The sequence below is a fragment of the Mustelus asterias genome, chromosome 8 (genome assembly GCF_964213995.1).
Source record: "Mustelus asterias chromosome 8, sMusAst1.hap1.1, whole genome shotgun sequence".
Classification (NCBI taxonomy): domain Eukaryota; kingdom Metazoa; phylum Chordata; class Chondrichthyes; order Carcharhiniformes; family Triakidae; genus Mustelus; species Mustelus asterias.
The window spans coordinates 121299007-121314352 of NC_135808.1; the positions used below are offsets into that span (position 1 = coordinate 121299007).

The 15346-nt window shown below is 40.7% G+C and overlaps 1 protein-coding gene across 16 annotated transcripts in view; it reads left to right on the forward strand.

The window, feature by feature from the left end:
- LOC144497506 (ecotropic viral integration site 5 protein homolog) overlaps positions 1-15346 on the forward strand; it is a 220782-nt gene that overhangs the window by 78744 nt on the left and 126692 nt on the right. For 10 of the 16 annotated variants that reach the window (XM_078218887.1, XM_078218882.1, XM_078218886.1 and 7 more), the window contains 3 exons: positions 2446-2499; positions 5644-5676; positions 6341-6481. In XM_078218887.1, the coding sequence (XP_078075013.1) occupies positions 2446-2499; positions 5644-5676; positions 6341-6481 (228 nt within the window). The remainder of the gene's footprint in view (positions 1-2445; positions 2500-5643; positions 5677-6340; positions 6482-15346) is intronic. The other 6 variants (XM_078218878.1, XM_078218883.1, XM_078218880.1 and 3 more) reach the window with 2 other exon arrangements.

A 15346-nucleotide genomic window follows, 5' to 3' on the forward strand; every position in this document is an offset into this window, starting at 1 on the left:
TCCAGTCAGTCCCATTCACCTGCTCCATCCCTGTAGCCCAGCAAGTTTATTTCCCTCAAATATCTATCCAATTTCCTTTTGTAATTAATTATCTCCACTTTTACCATACATAGGTAGTGAGTTCCAGGTCATTACACTCGCTGTGTTTTTTTAAAAAAACGTTCTTCCCCATGTGTCCCCCATATCTCTTACCCAAAATCTTAAATTTGTGTCTCCTAAACCTTCTACCATCAGCTACTGGGAACAGCTTTACTTTCTTTATCTATCTAAAATCTGTCATAATCTTGTGCACCTCTGTCAGATCTCCCTTCAATCTCTTTTGCTCCATGAAACACTTGTTTTGGCTCTGGGTAAATTTCCTCTGCACCCATTCAAGAATCTACATATCCCTCCTAAAGTGTGGTGACCAGATATGGATGCAAAACTCTAGACGTGGCCCAAGTATAACTTCTCTACTTTTGTCCTCAATGCCTTTTTTATGAAGTCCAAGATCCTACATTGTTTGTTTTATACTCATTCAGTATGATCCATGCAGCCAGGTAAGTCCCTGTACTCTCTTTAGAACTGTGCATTTTCTGAACATGGTACAGTCATCACCAAACATTTCCACTTCTGATCTTATGATTGAAGGAAAGTCATTGATGAAGCAGCTGCTTCAAGGTTGGGCCTTGGACACTCCACTGTGGAACTCCTGCAGTGATGTCCTGGAGCTGAGTTGACTGACCTCCAGCAACCACAACTTTGTGCAAAGCAAGGATCCAAACAGGGTAGAGGTTTCGCCTTGATTCCTATTGATTCAAGTCTTTCTAGGGCTTCTTGATGCCACATTCGGCCAAATGCTGCCTTAATGTCATGGCAGTCACTCTCACCTCACCTCCAAGCTCAGCTATTTTGTCCATGTTTGAACCAAGGCTGCAATATGGTCAGGAGCACATGGTACCCTCCCCCTCAATCTAGGAAAAATAGGCAAACCCTACCGCTATCTCCACCCCACTTGCTTTAGCAATTTGACCAGACGACTTACTCACTCAAAGCATAGCCAGCCTCTCCATAAGACATAGGAGCAGTACATCCTGCCTATCAATTTTCACCCCATCCTTTATTTCTACCATCTCCACTTCTACCAATATTCTGTTTGCATCCTCTTTCATAGAAAACACAGATATAAAGTACTTGTGGTATTCTCGCCTTGTCTTGCACCTCTAAGCACATGGCACCCTCTTCGTCCCTAATAGGTCCCACCCTGCCTCTTACTACCTGCTTACTATTTACATGCCGGGAGAGATTTATTGTGTTCTCTTTAATGTTAACTGCCACTCAATTCTCATATTTTCTCTCTGCATTCATATTTCCTCTTCACTTCCCCTCTCAACTTGCTGCATTTGACCAGATTCTCCCTTGGAGAATTCACCTGACATGTCTCATGCACTTTCATATTCTCCATTTCCCTGGACATCCAAGGAGCACTTGGCTTTGGTTCCTCCCCCTTCCCCTCTTGTTGGCATGTAATGAGCCCGTACCTGAAACATCTCTTTTATAAGATCAGCTTTGTTCTGTTACAGTTTTCCTGACAAACTTTGATCCCATTTAAGTTAGCATTCTTCCAATTTAGAGACCTTGCTTCTGATTGTTTCTTGCTTTTCTCCATTACTAATTTACAGCTTATGATATGATGATCGCATTTATCCAAGTGTTTTCCTACAGACATTTGGTCTACATGGCTGACCTCATTCCCCAACACCAGATCAAACAATGCTTCTTCCCTAGTTGGACCAATAAGATGCTGGCGAAGGATCTTGTCCTGACCACATTTCAAAAATTCCTCCTCCTCCTTCCCCATTGATCTTATCCCAATCAATATTTAAACCGAAGTCTCCCCAGTATTACCACTCTACAGTTCTTCCAAATCTGTCATTTCCTATAGACTTGTTCCTCTATTTCCCTCTCTCCTAAACTTTAGGCCCAAAAGAATACCCCCAGTCGTGTGATTGTATCTTTTCTGCTTCTTGACTCTGACCAAATTAAATCTGTCCTTGCCCCGTCAAGGATGTACTCTCTCTCTTTAACATTATGGTCTCTTTCCCAATTACCACTGTCACCGACCTCCCTTTCCCCCCTGCCTCCATCTTTTCTGATCACTTTGTATCAGTGAATATTAGGCACCCTCACTATCCTCACTATCCTCACTAAGTCACATTAATTTTCTCTCTTCCTGATGCAAAATGTTGATGTTGCTGCAGTTCCTGCAGAACTGACTTTGGTTTTCAATAAGCAATGTGTACGGTATTTTATTTAACAAAAGATGAAAACAGCAAGCAAAACTGGAGAGGTTTGTGCCATCTGGATTGTATGTTTGCTAAAGTCCAGAGTTTTTCAATTCAATATCGTTTTTTAAAAAGAGGAAGAAATATGTAATGTTATTCAAAATATATTTCCCATTTTTAGAGGTTACGCACAGAAAATCGATTGTTGAAACAGCGCATTGAAACTTTGGAGAAGGTGAGTACTATTAAATTGAGCTATAAAGAATCCAAAGTAAGATTATAATTTAAAAACTGAGTTAGTTTGTTCGTTTGCAGGTATAATGTCTCAAATCCAGCTATTCAAAAACAAGGGATACCATAAAACCAGTCATTTTTATTAGCAGCCGTGAATGCATTTAAATTCTTCTTGAATGCATCATACAACTTGCCGGCTTGTTCAGCTAGGCGCAGCGCTGGCAGCGTGCTGTGCCAGGTTAGTTATCAGCGTTGCATGCTGATCTTTCCCCGCACTTTTTTTCCGCACTCCAAGTGGTCCAAGCAATCTTGACTCTTGGTCTGAACAAAAAGCCACCAAGATCCGAAATCTGGTTGGACTCAGTCCCGAGGTTGTTGGTTCTGAGACACTGTACCTTGCGTTACAAATTCAGTAGATTGCTGCGGAGGATGTTTCACCTTATCTGATGATTAAAGATGATTTTGAGCCAACAAAATAGCCATGCTTATTTACTAACAGTGCTTGGCTCAGCTACATATTAATGCTAAGCAAAGAGGTATGTGTGACATAATGTTCTTTGTGTTCTTTAGCAGTATATGGGGTGTGGTGGGATTAGAAGACAGCACTAGTGTATTTTCATTGTGAGCAGCAAAAAGGATGATTTTCTGATCATTTCAGTACATTGGCCTGGTTGTCATTGCAGATTCCATGTTTGAGAATTGAGGTATAAAGCTGAAGATGTTTGAAATGGAGGGGCCTTTGATTTTTCTTTACTGATTGCCTGTTTCTGGTGGGGAGTTGAAAGAAACAAAGGATCACAGTGTAATGGTAGCAAAATGAGTGGTTGGGTTGAAGATTATCCATTTTGCCCTCCCTTCATCTGAAATAATTGCCAGATGGCTTGCTTGATGTTGCTATGTAATGGGTTGCTTAAAAGATGCGTTAGAAAAACTGGGGCCATGTGCCAACTTTTCTACAAACCGTTGCTGCTTCACCGCTGTGCTGAACACAGTGAATCATGGGCACAGATTTGCTTGCTGACATTTAACTATTCTAACACTAAACAGGGCTGCCATTCCAGTGCCATCTTTTAAATCTTTAAATCTTCCCGTACAGTTCATGATTACAATATGAGAGGACAACCCTTTTCAGGACTTTTGCAGTGCCTAGTTTTGACTGTTCTTGCTACTTTCCTTCTCATATGTGGCCTGCTAAGATTGGGAATTCACTCAGCTTGTGTTTAAAATTACAGATGGAAGCACAGTGGCACTTTATGCTGTAGTCTTTAAATAGATCAGTGCTTTTTGACTTGTAACAATTATTTTCCCATTCATTCAGTCCTATTCTTTAAAGAAGATAATTATCCATGAATTTTGCTGAAACAGCTATAGAAAGCATTTGCAGAAAGCATTTTAACTCTCTTATAAATAGATTTAACAGATAATTTAAGGAATTTCAAATTAAGACGAGACCAAACATGAAAGACACTTTTGCCTAATTTCCTAAATTAAGTATGTATAGTTAAACATTGCCAGTCTAAGCTTTCAGTACTAATCAAATGCGTTAATGCTGTGCATTTACTAGCACACCTTTTAACATTTTTAAATTGAGGATTCATTTGTTTGATCCTTAGACTAGATTATTTAATAAATTTTTACGATGTACATATTTGCTTAATCTAAGATTTGCTGAGCTGTCCTGTCAGAATTGGTTAGTCAAAATCGAGATTTTAACTGACAAATACATTCTTGGTCATTTGGGGCTTATGGTTATAACATTTGCCTCCGTTTTGTACATTTTTGCGTGTTCCATCTGAATTAATTAAGTGTGAATTTTACTTAATTAAGTATGGAATTTTTTTTGTAACACTGTTCCACAATGCTGCTCAATCAATTCCGAATTTTTACTTAAAAATAAGACTTTAAGTATCAGCTCGCCTGCATGAGGAAGCTGAGCACACTATTTGTCAGCAGCGTTTGTTTCCATTTCAAGGGCTAAACTATTTAAGGTTTGATTTGTTAATTATTCTTCATGGGTAAAATGTTAGCACTTTGAATTGGCTAACTGTAAACCTTGATTGCCTTTCATTATTGTTTGCTCCTCTTAGGATTGGATAAAGCAAGATTGCGCATGTAAAACTAAGTTCCATCAGAAAAGATGCAAGTCCTATTCTGCACAGCAAATTTTGGCTGGCTTTGCCTACTAATGCATCTTTCAATTTAATGCTAAATTTTCTGTTTAATTTTCTCTTGACTTTGTGTAATTACCCAAAATGTTGCACTAAAAGCGTTTACCTGTGCCTTGCTTTAGTGATCTATTTTGAGAGCTGTGTTTTTAAGCTATGGTAGTTGATTTATGGTGTTAAGTTAATTTACATAAGAGCGACGATAAATGAGTAATCTATTTACAGCACAGAAGGTGAATGCATCAAAATACAATGATGTAGAAATCCTGATTAATTTGTATCTTACAGTAGAATTTAAGTGGTGGTTGTTTATAAACAAAGTGAAAGTATACATTTCTCTAAGTAGCAGCATGATGGGTATGACCTGCTGAATGCTTCTTTGCTTTGGTTAGTTTTATAAGCTGCATTGGAAATTGGAGCACTAAAATTGTGAGTACTAATGTGCAGTAGTTCAAATTAATTAAAACAGTGTACATTCTATTGAGAAGATGAAACTATTTTTATGGCAAACTTTGGTTGATTGAAAGTTTCATAGCACCTGTTTCTGCTACATTTTTTGAAGTCTAACGTTGGAATAATAGCTTCTAACAACAGCATGGCTTCTTGTAAAATATGAATCTAATGGTACAAAGTACAATTTTCCTCCATACATAACGTGCTAGAGACACTGCTAATCAAATACCCTCTGCTTTTTTTTCAAACTTTCTCTGGACCATGTCATGTGAACTTTTATTCATTCTCCACATTCTCCAATATTTAAATTTAAGAATCGAAAAGAAAAATTGAATTATTTCAGTGTCCTAATGGAAATGATTTGGATCAGTTCAAGGACGAGTGATTTAAACAGGACACAACACCTTCCAGAAGTTTTATGCAATTTCTCTTCTGTTAGTTTGGCAGCTTATTTTATCACTGCTTCTTTTATATTCATTGTTTTCTTCGACTTTCTCTTATATCTGTCTGGATTTTTTCCTTTGTAGGAAAGTGCTTCTTTGGCAGATAGATTGATCCAGGTACAGTTCCTCATCCTATCCATGTCTTGTAATATGGATAAATACTGCATCCCTTGAGAAAGACTGCTGTCTTTATTTCTGTTTACACTTTCTTCCTGTATTGCACAAAATTTGAAATGATGACTTGTGTGTTTCTGGAAAATGGTTACACTCTTTAAAAAAAAATGGTAACAATTGAATTGTACAATTTCTTTACATTTCAGTAGTACTTGAGATAATTAATAATGAAGGATAAAGAAATGTCACTCTGATCGAATAAATGCCCAGTTGAAATTAAGACCATTGTGCATAGAAATAGTAGCCCTATTCAGTAAGTCAGTTTATTCACAGGTGACCATTCCAGATGCACATTTTAAAAGTTAAACATTTATATAAATGAAGGAGTATTTGTAATTTTAATGCATGTGAAACTCCTCACTAACAAGTTTTCTAATTCAATCGAGGCCATTAATTCTTACTACATGTATATTTAGCAGAATTGCATGTAGAAAATTTGGTAAGTGCTTTACATTGCTAAACAGTATATTTCTGGGGGAACGATCTTCAAATAATAAAATCTAATGTTTGTCCTCTGGGATGCGTTACTAATCTACCAATGTAAATTGGAAAATTTTTCACTACTCCCCCACACCAATCTTTATTCCCTGCACAATTGTGTCCTAAGGGACAAGTGACAAGGGCACAAGAGGCAGAGGAAAACTACCTCATTAAACGGGAGCTGGCCACCTTTAAACAGCAAAGTGATGAGGCTAGTGCTAAGCTGGAGAAAGCTCAGGATGCCATCAGGGAGCTCCAAGAGCAACGGGTAAGGAGGCTAGCAGTATCATCTATTTCCTGTACTTCATTTGCTTAGTTTGCATCTTATTGTTCATGCCATTTTGTCAAGTCTGAAGTTATTTTGTTTATTTAGTAATGAAACATCATCTTTACATGACACTTTATGCTTTTTTTCCTTAGGTGTTTGTTGCCAATTCTGTACTTGTAATAGTTCAGTTCTTCCAGATTTTCTTGCTTTTTTGCAATTTAGCACAAAATCCATAATTTATATGCCAGCAGTGTACCATAGACCTGGTTCATAATGACATAGATGTATGTAAGTGGTACTTAAAAATTACTTGTTGTCATGTTTCTTTAGTAACTGTAAACATTGTCAGTGTGCTCCTAAGTGGACAGAGTAGAGAAAATATTGAAAGTTGAGGTTTGTAGCATTCGTAACTGAATAAGCTGTTTGAATGTGGGATTGAGTTGCTGACTATGATTTTGTTTTGGTCGTGTATATATCCCAGCTTGGCCTTAAACTTGGCCAATTTTACTTCACTATAAAAACATGCATGAATGCATTTAAAGCCATGAGTTTTAGTGAGGGAACAAAATAAATAGTTTTATCAAAATGAAATCTAGAGAGCATAAGCAAAGGAGCATATCAATTTCAGTACATAGCGTATATTGCTTCCATCTCTGTTAAAGCTGATAATGTTTTGCACAAGTTTCATGTGCAAGAGTTAACAGGTTATAAGCAGTAATTAAATTGACACTGGAAAGAGACATGTTGCCGAAGCTTTTTGTCTTGCACTTAACAGGGCAAACGCAAAAATGTTAAATTTCAAATGGGTCCTTGTGTCTGAATGAATGTTGCTTCTGGCAAGTGCAAATCAGCATGTTCCTTCAATTGTTCATAATACAGACTGTGCTGAAGCTGCCCACGCTTGCAAAACCCGTGTCTGTTGTTAGATGTGATTCTGCGCTTGCTCAACAATTCTCAGTGTGCGAGTAGCTGCATTAATCACCAATCATTGAGTTCGTCATGTGGCTCATTTATGTTCTCAAGAATTGACATGTAGGGGCCAGTTCTACACAAACAAAAGGAATATGTTGCACCTTTTTTGAAATTAGCTGGGAATTTGGGGAGCCTATGATTTCCCATTGTTTTCTCCCTCGCAATATCTCAGCCAATCAGAGTCAACTTGCTATCCAATCAGCACCCTCTTTCTCCTATAGTATAAATTGTTGTGATCATTTGAGAGTTGGCATTCTTGAGTTTGGCCTAATGAGTGCAAGGTGAAAAGCTTCAGCATGATGCCTCCCTTTTCAGCAATATTAATTGAATTAATAGATCCCCTGGTATAAAGGATAAACACAGTAAGAAGTCTCACAACACCAGGTTAAAGTCCAACAGGTTTATTTGGTAGCAAATACCATAAGCTTTCGGAGCGCTGCCCCTTTGTCAGATGGAGTGAAAATCTGTTCTCCAACAGTGCACAGAGACACAACATCAAGTTACAGAATACTAATTAGAATGCAAATCTCTACAGCCAGCCAGATCTTAAAGGTACAGATAATGTGGGTGGAGGGAACATTAAACACAGGTTAAAGAGATGTGTATTGTCTCCAGACAGAACAGCTAGTAAGATTCTGCAAGATCAGGAGGCAAGCTGTGGGGGTTACTGATAATGTGACATAAATCCAACACACGACAGCGCAGAGTCGCTGAGCAGAAACTGATAGCCAAGTTCCGCACACATGAGGACGGCCTAAACCGGGATGTTGGATTTATGTCACATTATCAGTAACCCCCACAGCTTGCCTCCTGATCTTGCAGAATCTTACTAGCTGTTCTGTCTGGAAACAATACACATCTCTTTAACCTGTGTTTAATGTTCCCTCCACCCACATTATCTGTACCTTTAAGATCTGGCTGGCTGTAGAGATTTGCATTCTAATTAGTATTCTGTAACTTGATGTTGTGTCTCTGTGCACTGTTGGAGAACAGATTTTCACTCCATCTGACGAAGGGGCAGCGCTCCGAAAGCTTATGGTATTTGCTACCAAATAAACCTGTTGGACTTTAACCTGGTGTTGTGAGACTTCTTACTGTGCTTACCCCAGTCCAACGCCGGCATCTCCACATCATAAAGGATAAACACAGTAAGAAGTCTCTCAACACCAGGTTAAAGTCCAACAGGTTTATTTGGTAGCAAAAGCCACACAAGCTTTCGGAGCGCTGCTCCTTCGTCAGGTGAGTGGGAGTTCTGTTCACAAACAGGGCATATAAAGACACAAACTCAATTTACAAAATAATGGTTGGAATGCAAGTCTTTACAGCTAATCAAGTCTTAAAGGTACAGACAATGTGAGTGGAGAGAGTGTTAAGCACAGGTTAAAGAGATGTGCATTGTCTCCAGACAGGACAGTTAGTGAGATTTTGCAAGTCCAGCAAGCCGTGGGGGTTACAGGTAGTGTGACATGAACCCAAGATCCCGGTTGAGGCTGTCCTCGTGTGCGGAACTTGGCTATCAGTCTCTGCTCAGCGACTCTGCGCTGTTGTGTGTCGTGAAGGCCGCCTTGGAGAACGCTTACCCGAAGATCAGAGGCCAAATTCCCGTGACCGCTGAAATGTTCCCCAACAGGAAGAGAACACTCTTGCCTGGTGATTGTCGAGCAGTGTTCATTCATCCGTTGTCGTAGCATCTGCATGGTCTCCCCAATGTACCATGCCTCGGGACATCCTTTCCTGCAGCGTATCAGGTAGACAACGTTGGCCGAGTTGCAAGTGTATGTACCGTGTACCTGGTGGATAGAGTTCTCACGTGAGATGATGGCATCTGTGTCGATGATCCGGCACGTCTTGCAGAGGTTGCTGTGGCAGGGTTGTGTGGTGTCGTGGTCACTGTTCTCCTGAAGGCTGGGTAATTTGCTGCGGACAATGGTCTGTTTGAGGTTGTGCGGTTGTTTGAAGGCAAGAGGTGGGGGTGTGGGGATGGCCTTGGCGAGATGTTCGTCTTCATCAATGACATGTTGATCTTCGGGTAAGCATTCTCCAAGGTGCCCTTCACGACACACGACAACGCAGAATTGCTGAGCAGAAACTGATAGCCAAGTTCTGCACACATGAGGACGGCCTCAACCGGGATCTTGGGTTCATGTCACACTATCTGTAACCCCCGCGACTTGCCTGGGCTTGCAAAATCTCACTAACTGTCCTGTCTAGAGACAATACACATCTCTCTAACCTGTGCTTAACCCTCTCTCCACTCACATTGTCTGTACCTTTAAGACTTGATTACCTGTAAAGACTCGCATTCTAACCATTATCTTGTAAATTGAGTTTGTGTCTTTATATGCCCTGTTTGTGAGCACAACTCCCACTCATCTGATGAAGGAGCAGCGCTCCGAAAGCTTGTGGCTTGTGCTATCAAATAAACCTGTTGGACTTTAACCTGGTGTTGTGAGACTTCTTACTGTGTTCACCCCAGTCCAACGCCGGCATCTCCACATCATACAGGATAAAAGCAAATTACTGCAGGTGCTGGAATCTGAAACCAAAAGAAAAAATGCTGGAAAATCTCAGCAGGTCTGGCAGCATCTGTAAGGAGAGAAAAGAGCTGACTCTCAGTCCAGCTGACCTTTTGTCAAAGCTAAAAGGCATAGAAAGTGAGAGTTATTTATACTGTCGGGTGAGGGAATGAAAGATGAGTCATAGCCACAAAAACAAGGGGAAAGGCTGCTAATGGCAGTCCACAGAGAGAATAGAAGGTGTGAATGACCAAACGGCAGAGAAGCTGTAATCAGAAGGTAAGCTGTGACAGATGAAGATGTAGGGGAGAGGGGGGAATGGGATGGGTGGGAGAGAGGTAAAATTGAGAGAAAGGGGGAGGAAATTATTCCAACGAAACTCATCTCCAAACTCCGTGGCCTGGGCTTTGGCACCTCCCTTTGCAACTGGATCCTGAACTTCCTAACTCACAGACCACAATCAGTAAGGATAGGCAACAACAACACCTCCACGAACATCCTCAACACCGGTGCCCCACAAGGCTGTGTTGTCAGCCCCCTACTATACTCCTTGTACTCCTATGACTGTGGCCAAATGCCCCTGAATTCGATTTTCAAGTTTGCTGATGACACCACCGTAGTGGTTCGGATCTCAAACAATAACTAGACAGAGTACAGGAATGAGATAGAGAATCTAGTGAACTGGTGCAACGACAATAATCTCTCCCTCAATGTCAACAAAACGAAGGAGTTTGTCATCGACTTCAGGAAGCGTAAAGGAGAACGTGCCCCTGTCTACACCAACTGGGATGAAGTAGGAAGGGTCGAGAGCTTCAAGTTTTTAGGTGTCCAGATCACCAACAACCTGTCCTGGTCCACCCCATGCCAACAGTATAGTTAAGAAAGCCCACCAATGCCTCTACTTTCTCAGACGAAGGAAATTTGGCACGTCAGCTATGACACTCACCAACTTTTACAGATGCACCATAGAAAGCATTCTTTCTGGTTGTATCACAGCTTGGTATGGCTCCTGCTCTGCCCAAGACCACAAGGAACTACAAAAGGTAGTGAATGTAATCCAATCCATCATGCAAACCAGCCTTTCATCCATTGACTCTGTTTACACTTCTTGCTGCCTCGGCAAAGCAGCCAGCATAATTAAGGACCCCACGCACCCCGGACATTCTCTCTTCCGCTGCCTTCCATTGGGAAAAAGATACAAAAGTCTGAGATCATGTACCAACTGACTCAAGAACAGCTTCTTCCCTGCTGCTGTCAGACTTTTGAATGGACCTACCTCGCATTAAGTTGATCTTTCTCTACACCCCAGCACTACATTCTGCATTTTCTCGTTTCCTTCTCTATGAACAGTATGCTTTGTCTGTATAGCGCACAAGAAACAATACTTTTCACTGTATGTTAATACATGTGACAATAATAAATCAAATCAAGGAAAGGAGGGATAAAATAGGGGGAAAGAGTGGAGGGGGAAGGAAAAATAAAGAAAGACAAAGAAATAAAAGGTAGAGAACAATTTAAAATTAAATAAATTGAAAACAAAGGGGTGGAGGTGGGGCAGAGCTAATCATCTGAAGTTGTTGAATTCAATGTTGAGACCGGAAGGTTGTAAGGTGCCGAGCCGGAAGATGAGATGCTGTTCCTCCAGTTTGCGTTGAGCTTCACTGGAACATTGCAGCAGGCCACGGAGAGACACGTGGGCACGGGAGCTGGATCGTGTCTTAAAATGGCAAATAACCGGAAGGTCAGGGTCCTGATTGCGCACAGACCGAAGGCACTCAGCAAAGTGATCACCCAGACACGGTTAGGTCACCCTCCAGGATAACCTAGTCCACTCCTCCACTACACCCAACACCTCTCCCAACACCCATGGCACCTTCCCATGCAATCGCAGAAGGTGTAACACCTGTCCCTTTCCCTCTTCTATGCTCACCATCCAAGGCCCAAAACACTCATTCCAGGTTAAGCAGCGTTTCACTTGCACCTCTTTCAATTTGGTCTATTACATTTGTTGCTCCCAATATGGTCTCTATATCGGAGAGACCAAGCGTAGACTGGGTGATTGCTTTGCAATGTTCTAGTGAAGCTCAACACAAACTGGAGGAGCAGCATCTTCCGGCTCGGCATTTTACCGCCTTCTGGTCTCAACATTGAATTCAACAACTTCAGATGATTAGCTCCACTCCACCTCGACCCCTTTGTTTTCATTTTATTTAATTTTTTACTGTTCTCTACCGTATTATTCCTCTATTGTTTTTCTCTCTCTTTCTTTCCCCCCCACGCTTCCCCAATTTTCATCTGTCACAGCTTATCCTCTGATTTCAGCTTCTCCGCTGTTTCGCCATTTTCTTATTCTCTCTCTGGACTGCCATAAGCAGCCTTTCCCCTTGTTTTTGTGTCAATTGCTCATCTTTCATTCCCTCACCTTGCAGTATAAATATCTCCCACTTTCTATGCCTTTTAGCTTTGGCAAACGGTCATCTGGACTCGAAGCGTAAGCTGTTTTCTCTCCTTACAGATGCTGCCAGACCTGCTGAGATTTTCCAGCATTTTCTCTTTTGGCCCCCTGGTGTACAGGCTCACTATAAATGTTTGTTGCAACTGTGCGATTTAATACAGATACTGCTGGCTGCGATGGTTACTGTCTGAATGTAAAAACCATTTAGTTTTGGATAGTTTAAAAGCCATATAAGTGAGCAGTGGTTGAATTTTACTTTTGGATTAGTGAATAAATCCAGAGATGTGTTTTTAACCATTCCACTGATTTGTGCTTTAACATTGTTGACTTGCTTTCTTGCACCTGTAGACATCTCACCAAGTGCTGAATGCAGTACAATATGGCACTGATGTAAAGCCAACTCCTCCCAATTCTTTCCTCCCTGTGCGCCACTTGCAACTGCCTTGTTAGCTTCATATGTTTTTCATTTTTATTTTCAATAGCAGTCTGAAACAATGCTGCACAATGAGGATGAATTGCAGTTAGTTGTTTTGGGAAATTAGTCCACACTGGGTATATGACAACTTGAATATGATTGATATCCATTGCAGATTTATACACAAGACTTGTACTTTTTTCATGAGTTTTGTGATTTTACTTTCATCCATTGAATGCTGAGCGCTGGTTGGTAATTGATGAAAGTGGTAACAGCTTTGGGTAAATTGATGCTTGGAGGATGGCGGGACCCTGGATAAAAAAAGTCCTTGAACCAATTAACAGCATCCACAGTCTGCAAGCTGTGACACAGTTGCACCAACAACAATTTGTGCTTATGAAATATCTTCAGTTAAGAAAAATCTCTGTAGGCATTTCATGGATGTATAATTGGGCAAAAATTGACATCAAAAAGGGGATATTAAGATCGGACTTGGTCACTAAGGTAGGTTTTGACGGGAGTTTTTGAAGATGTGAGAGAGAGGTAGAGGGCTTTAGGCGGGAATTCCAGAGCTTTGGGGCCTGCCTGGTGCAGCAGGTAATGGTGGAGCAAGTGATGATGGATGCACAAGAGACCAGAGTTAGATAAACACAGGTCTTTGGAAGGTTGGAGAGATGGAGGAATTTACAGAAATAGGGAGGGGTGAAATCATGAAGGGATTTGAACATTAGAATATGAATTTTAAAATTTGAGCCTGAATGAACCAAGAGGCAACCCAGGTCACTGAGCAGAAGCAAAATGAATGAGTAAAATTTATACATGGAGCCAAAGCTTTGAGGAGCTCAGATTTATGGAGAGTGAAGAATGGGAGGTTGATTAGGAGAATGTTGGAATAATCAAGGCTGGAGTTGGAAGTAGGCTGTCTTTGTGAGGTAAAAGAGAGCAATGGAAGCTCAATGATCAAATGAGACAACCAAAGTTGTAAAGAGTTTGATTCATGCTGGCTGGGAAACAGGGTGGAATCCATATGAGAGAAATGAATTTTGTGAATGGAGTTGTGGTTGAAGACTGCAGTGGGGGCTGCACCTTAACAAGTGAATGAAATACCAATGCTCTGATGAATGTTGATGATATTTTTAATCTGAAGAGTGATTAGTTTGGATTAGATCTTTTAGGTTTGAAATCAAATAAGACTAGATAATTATTTGCACAGCAAACCCATCCCGATGATTAAAATCTAATGATGCCCATTTTAGTACAATTGAAGCCTAAAGGGAAAGCGCGTTTTAAGTCATTGAACTGTCTTGACTGACTGCGGACATTTCAGTCCTTGCAGCACTTTTACAACATTATTTTCAACATACTCCCTCCACCTTTTCTGAAGATGATTCCACGAGTGAGAGTTGTTTTCATGACCTCACTGATTTAGTAATTTTGTGTGTGCCTTCGTGGAGAGTGCTGGCAATCTAGCCAACTGGGAAACATCACAGCTCAGATTGATTATATTCTTCTTTCACATCCGTGCATAAACTTTTATTGAATGGAGACTATTTCTGCAGTTATTTAAAAACAAATACTAAATTCTTCTGATTACTGTAAATGTGCCCCACCTGAATTACGCTGAACAGAACAATACCAGACATTTGTTAGCTAGGTAACTTGAGAATCATGTCATAGAATAATGTGGCACACAAACAAGTCATTCAGCTCTTGAAGTATGTACTGGTGTTTTTCTCCATGGACCATTGGGTCTGACCATACACTCATTCGTACTCCAGCATAATGCTTTGCCATATTCAAATCGTAATATAAATTTGGGCGAGGTTGCCAGTCTGTGTCCGGGTGCACAAATGCAAAATCTCCTGGCAAGTTTATAAATGTCTTGCATGGAGAAGTGGACCTCAGGGAAGTGGATCCCAGCCATGATGCTTTGTCACTGATCTTTGTATGGCCCATTGCAAGGTGAAGCGTCAGATGACTGGAAGATAGCTAATATGGTACCTTTTATTCATGAAAAGTAGCAGGAATAAGCCAGGTAATTACAGGCCAGTTAGTCTAACATCAGTGGGAGGGAAACTATTGGAAGAAATTCTGAGGACAGGATTAATCAACACCTGGAAAGGCAGGGATTGATCCGGGATAGTCAGCACGGATTTGTTGTTGGAAGGTCCTGACTAGCTATTGCAGTTGGGTATTTTGAAAAGATAACTGAATATATTGACGCGAGTAATGCAGTTGATGTGGTTTACATGGACTTCAGTAAGTCCTTTGACAGCGTCCCACATGGAAAGCTGGTCTAAAAGGTCCAAGCCCTTGGGATCCAAGGCAAGTTGGTAAATTCGATCCAAAATTGCATTGTGAATAGGAGGCAAAAGGTGATGGTGGAGGGTTATTTTTGTGATTGGGAGCCTGTAACCACTGATGTACCACGGGTCTGGTGCTAGGACCCTTCCTGTTTGTTGTATACATTAATGACTTGAATGTGAATATACAAGATATAATTAGTA